General features: G+C 33.1%; 1 protein-coding gene across 1 annotated transcript in view; it reads right to left on the minus strand.

The window, feature by feature from the left end:
- Nucleotides 1-1,216: 1,216 nt before the first annotated feature.
- The window catches only part of LOC139517926 (A disintegrin and metalloproteinase with thrombospondin motifs 18-like), a 54,146-nt gene continuing 38,144 nt past the window's right edge, over nt 1,217-17,218 (minus strand). Inside the window, exons 22-27 of the mRNA XM_071309477.1 lie at nt 16,474-16,537; nt 15,246-15,329; nt 12,240-12,479; nt 11,805-11,861; nt 10,893-10,992; nt 1,217-1,348 (exon numbers count right to left, since the gene is read on the minus strand). Of these exons, the coding sequence (XP_071165578.1) occupies nt 10,919-10,992; nt 11,805-11,861; nt 12,240-12,479; nt 15,246-15,329; nt 16,474-16,537 (519 nt within the window). The 3' untranslated portion in view covers nt 1,217-1,348; nt 10,893-10,918. The remainder of the gene's footprint in view (nt 1,349-10,892; nt 10,993-11,804; nt 11,862-12,239; nt 12,480-15,245; nt 15,330-16,473; nt 16,538-17,218) is intronic.

A 17,218-nucleotide genomic window follows, 5' to 3' on the forward strand; every position in this document is an offset into this window, starting at 1 on the left:
ATCTAAATAAGAAGATGTGGTATGATTGTCAATGAGACAACTCTCCACCAGAGACTAAATAACATAGATTGTTACAACTATAGTTCACTAAACTTCAACAATGAAGAAAACCCATACAGCAATATCAGTTATAAAAGGCCTGGAAAAGATAAATTATAAAAAAACAAAACAAAGAAGAAAACTAATGGAATGGTTAATGTACAAATAATGAACGAAAAACAAAAATGTAACACAGCAACAAACAACTACTGAATTACAGGCTCCTAGTTTGGAACATGCACATACAGAATGTGGCTGGGTTAAACTGGTTTGTTGGTGCCTTACCTTTCCCCTTATCTGGGACAGTGGTGCAAAAGTACAACATAAGAACATACTATAAAAATCAGTTGAAAAGAGCGTAACTCATTATATAGAAACAAAGAAGAAAAATTTCAAACAAAAACATGATTTGGCATGGTACTTGTACAGACTAGACTAAACTAGACTAGTCTATTTTTATTTCCCAAATTACAGGGCCCATAAAGGGCATAAAATTAATTACAATTGATTGTCATAATTGGTTATTACAACAATAAACATCACAGTGTACATGGAAATGTATATTTAGTATGTTAGCTGTGGTCAGAATCAGAGCCAACAACAAAATATATATTGTGAATAAAAGAATAAATTGAAATAACATTTTATGCATACATTCTCTATTTACTAAACTAAGTGACAATATTCATGTACATCCCCACAACCAAAAAGATACGAGTTACAGAATTAAGAGTACTCCCAGTTACTGACAGCTACTAGTACATGTCTATTCTATAAGCATAACATGCTCTGACAGTTATGTTTTGAATTACATTTGACCATATCTTTCTCTTAATATATATTCTACATATTTAATGAGAATATGAAAGAACAAAGGCTTTACTGATTCAATATGTATTATAAAAAGATCTTTAAAAAAGATAAAATAACATTAGCTTCGGAGAAAAGTAACACAAAATATAAGAATACAGAATTTAAACACTTAACACTTAACTCTATTTGGACACAACTAACAATATCTTTTATTGAAATTCCTTTATATCTGTTCATCAGAGACATTATGGTTGTCCTACATATCAAAATCTTAGATATAAGCCAATGGTAATAATCTTAGTAAGAAATAAGCCTTCAAGTTATATACATTGTAAGTCATAATTATAATAGTAGTTTAAGATACATATGAATATGTTAACAGTAGCATTTAGTCATCATTAAACTGGATCTTTTTTTGTAAAGACAGTTTAATCTGAACATCTATTGGAGAGAACACAATATCCGTTTTAGACCACACAACAACTGTTTAAGACATCTGAAAGTAAAAACAAAAACAGTTTTTAGCTGTTGCAGAATTATTGGGAATACACATCTGACGGGACACAAAATATTGGGAGTTGTTAAATTTTGTGAAGTTTGACTACATAAGTATAATGTTCAAAATCACAAATTAAATGACCAAAACAAACAGTTTTTTTTCGTTCACAGAACTTGAAATCTTACGACTAAGACAACAGAATAGTGGTCTTATCTGTAAGATTGTGTCCTCCCTATAATTACATTCTTTTTACAGAGTCTTGATTCAAAGCCAAGGGATGCATGCACAGGAGACACACATCTTATTACTTTGGATATAAAACGTTTTCTTCGGTTTTTCTTCTGTTGTGTGATGAAATTTTTCGAGAAATCATATATTCTTGAGGGTAACCTGGGTCTACAGGAATTGTTAGTTGACTTGACTTGTACCATTTTATAGATTTATGAAATTAGAATATCTGTGAGCTACTATTGCCTCTAATAAAGCATAATTATGTTCCAAATTACGAAAAATACTGGTTCGATTTTCATTTAGGTTTACGTAACAAGTCCTTTCATAATTGCTATTTCCTACTTTTTCATAAAAAAAAATCTAAATATGATTATCGTTTTATTAAATGTTGAAAATGAGTTATTTGGACAGAACAATCTGTGTCATATGTAAAAATGGACGGAATTATAAACGTTGCCGTCCGACTAACAGTTATGTCAAATATATCTCTAGTATTTTGCCTTTGTTTTTGAATGAAAGTTTTGTTACTGTGTATTTATGTTTGACCAAAAGCTTTTTCAGTGACCAAACGCATTGATTAACATGAGACGATGAAGATAGTAAAGTTTACTGGCATTGGTGTTTTCTTGAAGTTATATATTTAACACATTCAGTTTAAATGTGAGTAGTGTTTGTGGGACACTACGAGCCTTAAACCTCGGACGTCGGACATGAACTCTATATTTAGACCTGCGCCGCTATATTAAGACCTGCGCGCGTACGCTAACGCTATATTTGGGTCTCAGCGCGGACGTCAGAGTTGGACTTGACATTGGGACGCGAACCTAAGGGTATGACTCTCACGAACGCCGTATTTAGGCGCGGACACTGACGCTATAGTTGGACTTCAACTCTGGACGCCATACCTAAATGTTGGACCAGGCTACCCTCCAAGGTGGACACTGTCAATGACCCTAGAAAGTGGACGGTTTACCCTCGAAAACGGACGCGAACTTTTATTAGATAAATGCTAACCCTTTAAACCCAATTTCTAGAAAATAAGTCTGTGATAAATCTGAATAGAATATTCTACCTCTTAAATTAGTTATTACTAAGACATGCTTATAACAACTGTAAGAATTCTCCAAGATATACTATTTATATTAATCAGTTAATCGAATAAACTGTCACTCAATCCTATAGGCGGTACTATAAATAGATGCACGTGTAAAGATAATTTGATTAAAATGTTTGATATCAATACATAAAATATTTATCTTAGTTTTTGGATTGCTTATCTTATTAACATGACAATCGTGAAATATTCAGTAGTATTGTTATGAATATGGTATACTCGGAACTACATATAACTGGTCTTACTATTACCAATGTACATTCGGACAACTACCACGTCATATTAAGGAATTCCGGGATTCCCCATGGTATGTTTGGCAGTCATTACCCTAGTTGTTATCCAGATCGGACGTCCCCACATTGATGAGCGGCCTATTAGACGACTAATGACTCAAGCATAGGATTGTGATATTATAGGTAATATATTGCATACACTATCCCTATAAAATCATTACAGTGGTGTCAGAAGTGGGATAGAATCCACTGATTTACACTGTTAATCGGTGACATCCATTCGCGCCATATTTTCATATTTTTTCTTTGTTTTCGCGAGAGGAAAATCTTTGTATCTTCTCTCCCGCGATTGTATTATTTCATGGCGCGCTGATTTATCAGTACTATTGATATTTGCGCGAGTAATATATTTGTTTCATATTTATATTGTGATTATCAGACTTTCCGTGTGATAAAAATCCCATCCCCTTTTTTGTAACACATTTACAAAATACACAGATTTGCATACACCTTGAGAATAAGACAAAAATAACCTTATAAACAAACAACTAGTGGATAGTTTTTGATTATCTATTTGGTTTATTTCATGTTTTGTTTATTTATATAAATACAAATCAACACATTTTTTTTCATTCATTGATATTCCGTTGAGCGTCAGATCTTCTGATGCCAGATATCATTTATATGTTTTTCTTTTCTTTTTCATAAATAATTGATACAACTGTGTGCGTCAGATCTTCTAATGTCATAGTTGTTATCAAATTTTTTTTTCTTTCATTTTGTTAATTTTTACCGTCTGAAAAGTGTTCACCCATTAAAGAATGTGTTGATAATAAACTTGTACTGTACTACTAGTTGTTGTGAATTGTGTATACATACGTCATTGTTTACAATTTCATACCTGTGTTTAAATAGTTTTTTTTCTGAGTTTATGAATTTGTATATTTGATATTAAAAAGACAGACAAACATATTTGATTGTGTCACTTATATGTTATTTACATGTATGGATATGTGAAAGTTTTGAATATTTAGGTCCCTTGACTTATATGATGATATAAACAGGGTTATTAAAATTATTTAATTCCTGAAGCAGCTTTGCGCGTTAGATCCTCTGATGTCATAGATGTTTTCAGATTGTTTTTATTTTTGCTATACTTTTGTTTTCATTGGCAAATCAGAATACAATCAGTATACCATTTTTTCTGATATTGCTGATTGTATGTACAGGTGTTGGTGATTTTGTTTTTAAATCTTGTTTGTGAGATTTGTGTTGTGTTACACAGTTGTATTGTATATATTTTGTGTGAAATTCCTTGTAATTTTCGTTTTTTTGTAAAGCTTTTATTGTAATCTTAGATAGTAAATTACAACTAAACTCAAAGTATGAGTAGCTCAAGTCATTTTGATGGAACAGCGACGCTCGGATGGTCCCTGCTGAAAGCTGATATTGAGTCTACAGCTTTTGTGAAAGGATGGAATAGTGAACAAAAGTTACAAACATTGGTATCGAGAATTACCGGAAAAGCATTCAAGTTCTATGAGAACAGGTCAAATACAGTACAAACAGACTACGAAACATTGTGCGAACTCTTTAACGACCGATTTGACAAAGTGGGCTATCAATTACTCATTTTGAAACATCTAGAGAATATCTTCCCATATCCAGATGAGTTATTGGACGAATTTACAGACAGGATTGAAGAGTTAGTAGAAGGGGCATTTCAAAATGAATCAGAAAATGCAAAAGAACTTCTGGTCATAAAGTACCTCACTAATGCTTGTTGTGATGAGGAAGGGAAAGAGTTAGTGAAAGCAGTCGCCGAAGGTTCTGTTTATGTAGCAAAAAGTTATCTTTGTGTATTGGCAAAATGTAATAGATATTTAAAGCTCAATAGTTTATGGGAACCTGAAATGGAAAACAAAATAGATGATCCCAATATACAGATTGAAAAGAATGAAGACCAGGATCCAATGGTAAGAAACCAGGGAAGAGAGGAATGTGTTGATTTAGATGAGAAAGTTGACACAGTACAAGTACATAACGGTGACCCAGAATATGATTACCTCGCTAAACATCTGAGTGAAGAGAAAGATTATACTATGAAAACAAGGGAGAGTCCAAAGAAAGAACAAGATTCTTTATTGGAAACAGATGAAAAAGAGCAAACACTACCTACAACTCCCCAATGTTTAAATAAACCGAAAATTAATGGTGGATTAAAGATAAACGAAAGAAAAGTAAATGTAACAGAACAGACAGAGTCCCCAAGGTTAATTACACGACAAAAACTCCATGTTATGGTTGAGTCAATTGTCGATGAAAATAACAAATTGAATAGAAAGATATTATCAAACAGACGGGAACGAATACCAGAGAAAGACAACAACCTTAGTGCAGATGCTTGTATTCAAAAGTACGACGAGGCCAAACAAACTCAGACCAAATATGAACCAGGAGAAAACAAAGACACTAAAATTGAAGAAGAAAGAACTTTGACATCGAAATATGAAATAAAAAGAGCTTCATGTCATGAGAGTCGGTTAAATCACTATGAGTTAAAAATGCTCAGTGACATCATTGACCGATTAGCTCCAACTTCTGTTTATCGTTCAGATAGGTGGCTGACTTGTGAACTGAAGAGTAGGAAATATCGTTACTGGATGACATCACATGGCAATACGAAGACCCATAATCATGATGAAGGAGAAGATAGAGAACATGATAGTAATAAGGAGGGGAAAAGTCTTCAAAATACTTGGAGTAACTGCGACAAAAGACAAATTATGAAGACAGAACAAGGGACACAAATTGATGACTTATCTTCAGGAAAAGAATCCAGTCTTACAAAAAGAAAAGAGGTGAAAGATCAGAGTACACAAACAACAGATGATCAACAAACTCCAATACACTTTGATCAAATACATAAATGGAGCATGCATTTTACACAGACAGCCATCAACCATCGCAATACTGTCAAAGCAGAAGATGAACATATTGATCCTGGTTTCCTTGAAGGTACACTATTAAAAGGAAAAACATGTACAGAAAAAAATCAGGAAGCAAAGAGATGTACAAGAGCATACGAGACTAACAATCTGGTCAGAGATGATTTGAAACATACAGGAAAGAAAGCTTACGTGAAGACTGAAAGGTCCAAATACAAGAAAATAAACTTGGAACAACAGATAAAAATGACAAAGCAGAACTTGATCACCAAGAAAAAAGAAACTGCTACAAGTAAAAGGAAGATAATGAGAACAATTAGGAGAAAAGAAGAACAAGTAGCAATTAGAGTGTTACCAAAGACGAGTAGTTGGGGTAAAGACGTGAAACTTAGATGGAAGAAACCTAAGGCTAAAAGATTCCATAGTAAAACATTGGTGGTATAGGATTGGAACCTTAACCGTGACAGAAAGGATGGTCAGTCTGAACGTTTGGTGACGGACACATCATTTGATATTTCTGCAATCGAAGATGAAGATATTGTTGCCATACAAAAACTAGTTTCTTGAGTTGTGTTTTAATGTTTTTAATTTGATTGAAATCAAATGTATATAGTTGCTGTATTATTTATATCAGAATTACATTTATATTGAATGCTATAGTTACTGCCATGTATATAATTATGTACAAGTGTTGGTTCAGAAAACTAGTGGTTTAGTTTTTTAATTTTTATATTCGAAATGCATATATAATTGTATGAAATTCATGTCTTTAGATATTCGCCACTGGACATCAATGAGCAAAAGACAATCCATCCATTTATTCATTTTAAACTGATGTTTCTGCATAAAAACTACAATAATTTCAGCTTTACTTTAGGTTTATGTCGGCATCATTTTATTCATATTAAACATTTATATGTCTCTTTCTTATACCAGAAATATCCTTTCTTCCAAGATTTCTACTGGTAGGATCTTTACAACAACGAAGTGAACTATTTTACCCCACATAAATTGTAGTTGCATTCATATGAGCGTACGCAACTAATGCTTTTAGAATAGAATCATTGTTTTTATGGAAGAGGGAGGAAGTGGAAAGGATATTCATTTCATATTTAGCATTGGCGTTTTAAGAGACATGCATATTGTATTCTTTGAATAATTCTACTTCCAAATTGGCTATCCTCTGAATAGAAGAACTTGTTCAGCAATCACAAGATGTCGTGTTGAAACTAAAGCTATGTTATCAATATTATTGTATAGGACGTTTTAAAATAAACCTTTACGATACAATATATTTCATTATCGTCAGAATCGTATATAGAGATTGTTTTATATATTTGTGTACAGAAGGAAAAGGATAGCTGTTTTTCATAACTTAAATGATTATAGCTTTATACTGTATAACAATGGAGAATCTATCTCCATGTATCAACCATATGTGTATCAACTACAACTTTACGGACTAGTGTATTCCAATTAAGGATGTATTTTTCGCATTTAAACATCAAACAGTTTATACAATTTAGTGTTGAGATATAAAAGAAGGTGCCATGACTTTATTCTAGAAGAGGTCCATTTCTATGAAAGAGGGAGGAATGTTATGAATATGGTATACTCGGAACTACATATAACTGGTCTTACTATTACCAATGTACATTCGGACAACTACCACGTCATATTAAGGAATTCCGGGATTCCCCATGGTATATTTGGCAGTCATTACCCTAGTTGTTATCCAGATCGGACGTCCCCACATTGATGAGCGGCCTATTAGACGACTAATGACTCAAGCATAGGATTGTGATATTATAGGTAATATATTGCATACACTATCCCTATAAAATCATTACAGTATTGCTTTTCGATTTCTTTCAACCACTTTTAATAATTAGTATCATATGGTGCTGATTAAAATGACACCTCAAATAATTAGATTTAGAGATAAGGCACATCTGGTGATTAGAAATAAGTATCTTTTATATATTAACGGTCAACAACTATAGAAATATCGTCTGTGACATAAAATAATTATCTTTAGTTTTTAGATTTCTTATCTTATATTAAACCGTAAATATTCAGTAGTATTGCTTTCCAACTCATTTTGAACCACTAATATGTTATATCATTTCATTAAAATTACACCCCAAATGATTAACTAAAATCCACATCTGATCATTACAAATTGTTTCTCATTTAACATAATTATAAAGTCAACGGCCGTAATTGGTTTTTATTTTCAAAAATACACGGATAATGTATTAATCTATCTATATTTATATACGAGGAGTTTCTGATAGAGTTTAAAAAATAGAGAATAATGGACAAACAAATTAATAAATAAAGACTAAAGAAAGATGATGATTTTTTTTAATAAGAAATAGAGAAATGTAGGCTGCTAATCTGTATGGAATAGAAAAATATACAGCTGCTAAACTATAAGGAATAAAGACCTATGGGCTGCTAAAATATAAAATAAAATAAAACTAGAGGCTCTAAAGAGCCTGTGTAGCTCACCTTGGTCTGTGTAAATATTAAACAAACGAAGCAGATGGATTCATGACAAAATTGTGTTTTGGTGATGGTGATGTGTTTGTAAATCTTACTTGACTGAACATTCTTGCTGAAATTACAATTATCTCTATCTATAATGAACTTGGCCCAGTAGTTTCAGTGGAAAATGTTAGTAAAAATTTACAAATTTTATGAAAATTGTTAAAAATTGACTATAAAGGACAATAACTCTATAGGGGGTCAATTGACCATTTCAGTCATGTTGACTTATTTGTAAATCTTACTTTGCTGAACATTATTGCTGTTTACAGTTTATCTCTATCTATAATAATATTCAAGATAATAATCAAAAACAGCAAAATTTCCTTAAAATTACCAATTCAGGGGCAGCAACCCAACAACGGGTTGTCTGATTCATCTGAAAATTCCAGGGCCGATAGATTTTGCCTGATAAACAATTTTTTCCATATCAGATTTGCTCTAAATGCTTTGGTTTTTGAGTTATAATACAAAAACTGCATTTTACCCCTATGTTTTATTTTTAGCCCTGATCGCCATCTTGGTTGGTTGGCCGGGTCACCGGACACATTTTTTAAACTAGATTCCCCAATGATGCCTCTATTACAAGCCCTAAACCTATTGTATTTCTGGTTGACTTTTTCTGAACATGCTTGAACTATTTGCCACTGGACGTTAAGCAATTTTATATATACTTACTATTTACGTTTATTTCTTAACTACGGGTTTGAGTATAATAAAGCTGTAAGAGAGAGACTAAAGGTTACAATGGAATAAACACTACGGACCAGTTTTGTTCTCTTTAATAACCCCATTGATCGACAGCCCATCATGACTCTTGGTCGACATATGTATCCTTCTCGAGGGGACTTCTTTCTTCGGAAATTCGAAGAGGCAACGAGGACACCTTTCTGGTACCTTCTTGTTGACCTAAAAGCTAGAACCCCGGAAGCCTCCAGATTTGCCACAGAGGTCTTGCAGATCGGTCAAGGAGAGACACCAGACGAAAAGAGAAAGGACGACCGTCTCTCCGAAGACGATAGTTCGGTCTCATTAGACGAAGACATGACCGAAGAGACAATAGACGCATCGTCCGACAATGCTGAGAGACGAGAAGATCTCATCACCTGTCGGGATTGCGGATTAGTGTTTGCTCATATTCGTGGATTGGATTCCCATAGTCAGCAAGGATATGGGAAGAAAAACGGCATTGGTCTCCCGATGACCGGGAAAGATGTTGAGGATGCTTTAATCGGATTGCCCGTTACTGTGTACTGTGCAGAAGACTTGCCTAGCTATGTGAGCGACGTTTGTGGTTAATACGGACAACATTGATCAAAAGAGGAGTCATTGGGTGGCTTTTCATTTTCCCGCATCGGGTCCCCCTTAAATTGTTTGACTCCTACGGACGATACCCGGAAACGTACCAACGTTATTTTAGAAATGTACTCATCGTAAACGGACCGGAATAATGTGTGGTTGGCAATCAAATTCAACCCAATGATTCAAATACCTGCGGCCTGTATTGCATTTATTACGTCAAATTGAGATGTAGGGGACTGGTCATGAAGGACATTTTTAACACCTTTTCATCCACTGACTTGATTAAGAATGACAGCAAACTCGTAGCCCTCAGTGGCGGATCCAGAACTTTTCCTAAGGGGGGCCGCTGACTGACCTAAAGGGGGGGGGGGGGGGGGGCCGCTCCAGTCATGCTTCAGTGATTTCCTATATAATCAACCAAATTTTTCCCACGAAAGGGGGGCCCGGGCCCCCCAGCCCCCCCTGGATCCGCCTATGGCCCTATTTGGTTAAATACAAAAAATAATAATTTGGTTAGATACAAAAAAATAATAACAAAAAAGAATGAAAAAAAAAAGGAAAAAAAGAAAAAAAATCTTAAACCACCAACATGGATATGTAGCAGGTCTCAAGTCCTGAACCAGATCTGGTATCTGGAAGTGTGAGAGAGATTTACTCGAAAACCACTTTCTAGGGTCATTAATAGTGTCCACCTTGGAGGGTAGCCTGGTCCAACATTAAGGTATAGCGTCCAGGGTTTAAGCCCAACTATAGCGTCAGCGTACGCGCCCAAATACGGCGTTCGTGAGAGTCATACCCTTAGGTTCGCGTCCCGATGTCAGGTCCAACTATTGCGTCCTCGCTGAGGCCCAAATATAGCGTCAGCGTACGCGCGCAGGTCTAAATATAGCGGCGCAGGTCTAAAATAGTTCATGTCCGACGTCCACATCTATGGGGGTCATACTGCTCATACTATTACTACTAATGTGTGTCTTGCAATCCAAATTTTCAGCCTGGTATCTTCCATATTTATTAATAATGTGATTGTTATAAAAATAACGTGATATCATTTGGGGCAATATAAAAAAATGATTCCCATGAAAGTGGGTATAACAATTTATTTTACAATGTAGCATTTCTTGTTCAAATGTAGAATTTTCTTGTATAAATTTAAAATAACTTACTTTTTACAGATAATAAACATGATAAATCACGATCCTATAATAACTACCGCTAAGACTGCCACTCCCATTACCACATTAACGATAACAATATTGGAGTTCCCTGTGAAATACAAAGTTTTAAATTGTAGTAATTATCACGATTGACTCCCTTATAACTCGCATAGCTAATACTAGGACCTCGAAAATCACTGTAGTATATATCTTGAATATGTTAGATCTACATCTTAGGTAGATCACCTGAAAGCGAGAAGAACGAAAAAAAAAAACAGAGGCGGACTCTATCCGAGATTTACCTCATTAATTCATAGACTTCATGTCAAGGGCTTCACTCCTTAAATGAATACTGCTTATATAGAGTAACAAGGATGGACGACTGAGATTGACACAGTCCAAATCTTTCAAGCACTATCATTAATTGACTGAAGGGAACAATGTGTTGGTGTCTTAAAAGTAAAATCACAAAAATTTTAACTCTGATGAAAATTCAAAACTGAAAGTCCGTAGCCAAATGGCAAAATCAAAAGATCAAACACATCAAACGAATGGACAACAACAGGTATATAACTGACTTGATTCAGATTTGGTACAGGTATTTTCTTATTCAACTCACTGTGACATGTTTCTGCTATCTTAGAACTTTAGATACCACTATAGTTGTCTGATTCTAATTTTATCGATTGCGTGCTACTTCCGAGTGTGGACTTGCCTGTCGGACAATACATTCATATCATGTCGACGCATCCAGTCTCGCTCTTTTAGATTTCAGGCAATTCCCCCCAGTTTTTGTATGTTGTATAGATTTTCACATTTTGGATCCATTCATCAGATTTGAATATAAACTCAATATAGATATCGAACGAATGTTGCCGTTATTCATAAGAGTTAATTTGCTGTATTTACCATTATACTCACCGGAATTGAAACCACTTGAAATTGTAGTACTGGAAACAGTAGTCGTTGACTGTTCAACTTAAAAAGAAGAGTAAAAAAACATTGAGTGTGATGAAATGTGTAAGGATAAGCAGAATTTTGTTATATCATTCTTGATGATTTGAATTTGGGAATTTTTCATGTTAGCGCTTGAAAACGATTTTAATTGGTATCATGCATATTATAAAGTTATTACCTATATACCAACTCGTATCTACTTCTAATTCTTGTAAGCGAGGAGCATATTCAAAATGAAAATAACCATATTTGGATAATTTATGAAGAAACAAAAATTGCCCAGAGTATAGCATGTCGAAGCAAACTTTAATACATCCAATTTACTGAACATTCACGTTTTGTTTTAAAAAGAAAAGTCATTATGTCAAATTATATAATTCATCATATCGTTTTACTCACCTTTACATTGAGGATCACCATTATCATCTAAGCATGTGCAACTACATGATGTTGCACTAAATATACCACCATTTTCACAAGTAACAAATGCACACGTATCACAGTAACCACCAGTAAAGGGATAAAGACAGTCACATTTGCTTCCGGTCTGTTTTTCGTTGCATATGCAATCACATGTGGATTCGTTGACGGCTGCTCCATTATTACATAGCGTAGAACATTGACTTGTGCATAGATTTCCTGTTTAATGATATTCAAATTTACTTTTACTCTTGTAAAATATTTAGCCTTCGTGGATTATTTCCTTTTGGAATAATACAAATTATATTTCTTAAAATTCGGCTTCAAAACATGTTTTACCTTTTTGAAAATTAATGCCACTTTTGTTTGTTTAGAACCATCAACATTCCATGATATATGATATATTATATATTGTCTAACCTTGTGTTTGTGTGATTACATTTAAGAATTGCATGCTCTTTTTTGTAAATTTATTGGGGTGTAAAAGCGTTGACCGAAGTACATTTTGTATGAAGAAGCGCTTCATACTAAAAATGTGCGCACGGTCAACGCTTTTACAACCCTATAAAGTTACAAAAAAAGCATTCAATACTTATAATTACATTTTTACCTATAGGAAGATGAAAACACGCCTTTTATCAAGTTTTTATTTCATTTACCTGTGCACTTTATTGTGGGACCTCGTGTCATCATGAATGAAAAGTTGCATTGTGTAATGAAATTGATTAAGGAATATCACGAGATTGCTAGTTAGCCAATCAGAATAACGTATTATAATGAAACATACATCTAATGTAATTATTGAGTCATAACGTGTTGACATTCTTGAATTCAATATTTAATATTCTTATTTTCATTTTTGCTTGATAGAAAAATTTTATCAGGTTTTTTTTTTTTATATCAAAAAGTACACATCTACACAGTAATGAGTCTTGAAATCCAGACAGAAGCCTTGAAATTGTGTTGGGTAAGTGATTTAAGAATTTTTGGGTCCTTAATGCTCTTCAACTTTATACTTGTTTGGCTTTCTAACTATTTTGATCTGAGCGTCACTGATGAGTCTTATGACGACGAAACGCGCGTCTGGCTTTTCAAATTATAAGCCTGGTACCTTTGAATACTATTTTCTAGTATATTTAAGACAGTATTTGTTGTTTTGTGTATTTTGGGCATTGCGTGTGCGTTGTTTGTTTGACTAACGGTTGTGGCTGTTTCTTACTTATGCATTAACAAATGTAGCAATCATATACTGGGTATATATATATGTTAGCGGCAATAAGTGAAATTAGGCATTAAGATTAAATCCTAGACAATAAGCTAACGCCTAGGCAATAGGCTAACGCCTAGGCAGTAAGTCTATTGCCAAAATGATGTTAGGCATTAGTCTTAAATCCTAGGATTTAAGCTTAAATCCTGAAAAATGTTTGCAGGCATTAGGCTTAATGCCTAAAATATAAATGCGAGTAAATAAAAGACATTTATTTATTTGAATAAAATCATTTGTTACATAATAACATTATGAGAACTGGGGCCTGTTTATCGAAACTATCCTTAGATCGGTCATACAAAATATTCTTAGGACAAAAATTATGATAAAGCTGGGACCGACTTACGACATGTCTGAGCCTGCACATCGAAGATATCTGAGGATTATTTTTAGCTAGGATGTCCTAACCGCTGTCCTAAGTATTGACGTAAAAGAAAATAGCAAATGAAACATTGATTATTGTATCCAAACACTGGACACTTTTAATTTGCAAAAACTCATTTGAAAATCCGCCGCCGTCTCAAATAAGAGCTACAATGTCATGTATATAACCAAAATGTGCGGAATTACATGGGATTCAATAATTATAGTGATTTTCTACTAGTACTATTATATTTATTTTGCTATTTGACTTATAAAAACATGGGATTTTCAATATCCCATGGGACAGGGCAAAATCCCATGGGATTGACCATTATCCCATGGGATTTATTTTGGTCCCATGGGATAAATAAAATTCTATGGGATTCAAATTATAAATATAAGCTCTTTGAAACAAAACATTAGTCAAAAAAATATAAACTAATCGTAAATAGTTAAAATTAAATATATAATCGTGCATCTTTCATATAAATACTGAGTACTTCAAATATTTTATTCTATTACTGCAATTAACATACATTTGAATATGAGCAAAAGAAAAAAATCTAATTTTACTGATGCAAAAGTCATCCTATATATAAAAAAGAAGATGTGGTATGATTGCCAATGAGACAACTGTCACAAGAGATCGGAAATAAAATCACTAATAAAATATGTTATTTATATTAAAACGCATCAATTAATAATCTAAAAATATGAAAACTTGATAGAAATTGTGTTCAAATCATTTTGTTATCACAAGTTGTGGAACTGTTATCAAAGAAAATTTACTTATCCAAAATGGTGTGAGCAAAAAATCATATCTTAATTTTGTTTACTTTTAACCAGTTCAAACCACCTCGACTAGTTAAGTGTACACATTTTCAAATAAATATTATAATTATTCTATAGAATCTCTACCCCCCCCCCCCCCATTTTATTTTTTGGAATACCTCAAATACATGAAAAAATTATGAGTTACTTCTGTTTTTTAACTTTTTAAATTACTAAATAAACTTACTTTTGAAGATCTGTCAAAGAATGTATATTTATTCATGCATTATTAGAAATATAATTAAGAAACGACTTTAAATCAAGAATAAATCACCAAATATGCATAAATTCCAGAGTTTACTTATTGCATAAAATTATGTTCGGCAAAAGGATGAATAATCATCATCAGATTTCAGGAAATAAGCTTAATGCCTGAAAATATCAGGCAATAACTTAATGCCTAGGCGCTCGCTTATTGCCTAGGATTTAAGGTTAATGCCTAATTTCACTTATTGCCGCTAACATATATATAATGAAAAATTCCCTAAAAAGTAAATCTTTGTTTCAGTATGAATATGCCATACCATAATATCCACTTGAACAATCGCAAACACATATATCTGTATTCCACGTGCCACCATTCTCACATGATCCTGAACATGTGTCAACTGTAAATAATTATCATGGTCAATAAGTTTAATTGCCGGCTTTCTTTCACAGAGGTTATTGATTTTCACTGGTGTTGGAACAGACAAACCAATTGATTGTCTTTGCATCAAACAAACTCTTGATCGTTTTATTGTGCATGACAAAAAACAGTAACAACCACTGTTATTTAGATTCTGATGTATTTGACTTGTCTTCTTTATAATAGTATCATTCTTACTTGAGTCAATATAAAACGATGTTTTTACAATAAAAAATTACAATTATGATTGCCCTATCATCAGTGATCTATAACAAATAGGAACTGGTACTTCCATACTTCCATACTAATTTGGCCAATCCACGAAAATGAATCCAAAAAACATGTTCAGAGCTGTTTTTAGCTTATTAAGGAGATCAATAACAAATTGAACTTTTCTTGGTGAATAATTGTTAAAAGTAAAATAACAAAAATACCGAACTCCGAGGAATACTGGTATTCAAAATGTAAAGTCCAAAGTCAAATGGCAAAATCAAAGCTCAAACGAAGGGATAACATCTGTCATATTCCTCACTTGGTGCAGGCATTTTCTTATGTAGAAAATGGTGGATTGAAAACTGATTTTGTAGATAGCTGAAATTTTCACTTGTATGACAGTCGCATAAAATGTCAATGGCATATTCAGAAAAAGGCCTTCATGCGCATCAAACTTATAAATGATATTACCATTTCTAGTACAGAGTCGACTGCTGTTGGTCTGTAAGTTACCGAGGACACCGTAAGCACATTAGTCAGCGCATCGATCGTTACTGACACGATTTAAAACAGAACACGTTCATTTTTCATTTCATGTTTTTGCAGCGGTTCAGTGTTTCTGTTAATCCGTATTTTATGTGTTTCCCTCGGTTTTGGTTTATGACCCGGATTTGATTTAGTTTTATGACTATTGAACACCGGTATATTACTGTTTCCTAATTCCACATTGAAAAATAATGAATATAATCAACATGTTTTAATCCCCTCTGGTAGTTGACATTCTATAAATGTACATATGCTTGTGTGTAATTAAGCACTTTGATATCCATGGCTTTCAAATGTTTGCGATTTATGAGTAATATATAAATAGAAGGATATTTGTCAGTTAGCAAATGTATTAAAAAACTTACTGTCGGTGGGAACAGAATAAATATATTTCATTCCAGTATTACTGTTTGTTCCAAAACTGTACACCTGTTAATAAGAAAATAAGATTATTAAAGGTTTTAGATGCAGGAAAGCAGCAGAACTTACTCAATTGAAAAATGTTATTCCTTTCGCTTTCAGTTTTTTAAAGTTTGTTAAGAGACTTGTGTCATGAATAATAACTACAAGCCATACTTTTACAATCTAAATAATTATTTTGAATATAAATATCTCAGTTTCCCCTCACCTGTGAGAGTGTATATGTTTGAAAAGGAAATATTACCACTTCTTGTTCTGTATAGAATTATTTGAAAAAATATGATATAATTACAAAGTTAAACGGCAAAAACGACATTTTAAAGAAATCACTCAGTTATATTATCTACATAGTCAGTTACATGAATATATAATTACGTTAAAAAAAAATAGCTTTTATAAATGATATTGTGTTCTTATAAATATGTTTTAAAGGGTTACAATTTATAGTCACCGTGACCTTGACCTTTAACTGAAAAGATATGTTTTATGTATAAGTTTGAATCAATTCAAGCAAAAGAAATTTAGGTTACCGTGGATAAACAATTGCTTGAAAACTAATATGTTTTAAATCTCGGTCTATTTCTTAAATTTATTCTTACATACTTTTGATTTTTTAACCCTGTATGCTTACATTCCCATGAAAATTTTAAAATTGTTTGTACGTACATTGAACGACAAATTTATGTGACG

This window comes from Mytilus edulis, chromosome 3 (genome assembly GCF_963676685.1).
Source record: "Mytilus edulis chromosome 3, xbMytEdul2.2, whole genome shotgun sequence".
Classification (NCBI taxonomy): Eukaryota; Metazoa; Mollusca; class Bivalvia; order Mytilida; family Mytilidae; genus Mytilus; species Mytilus edulis.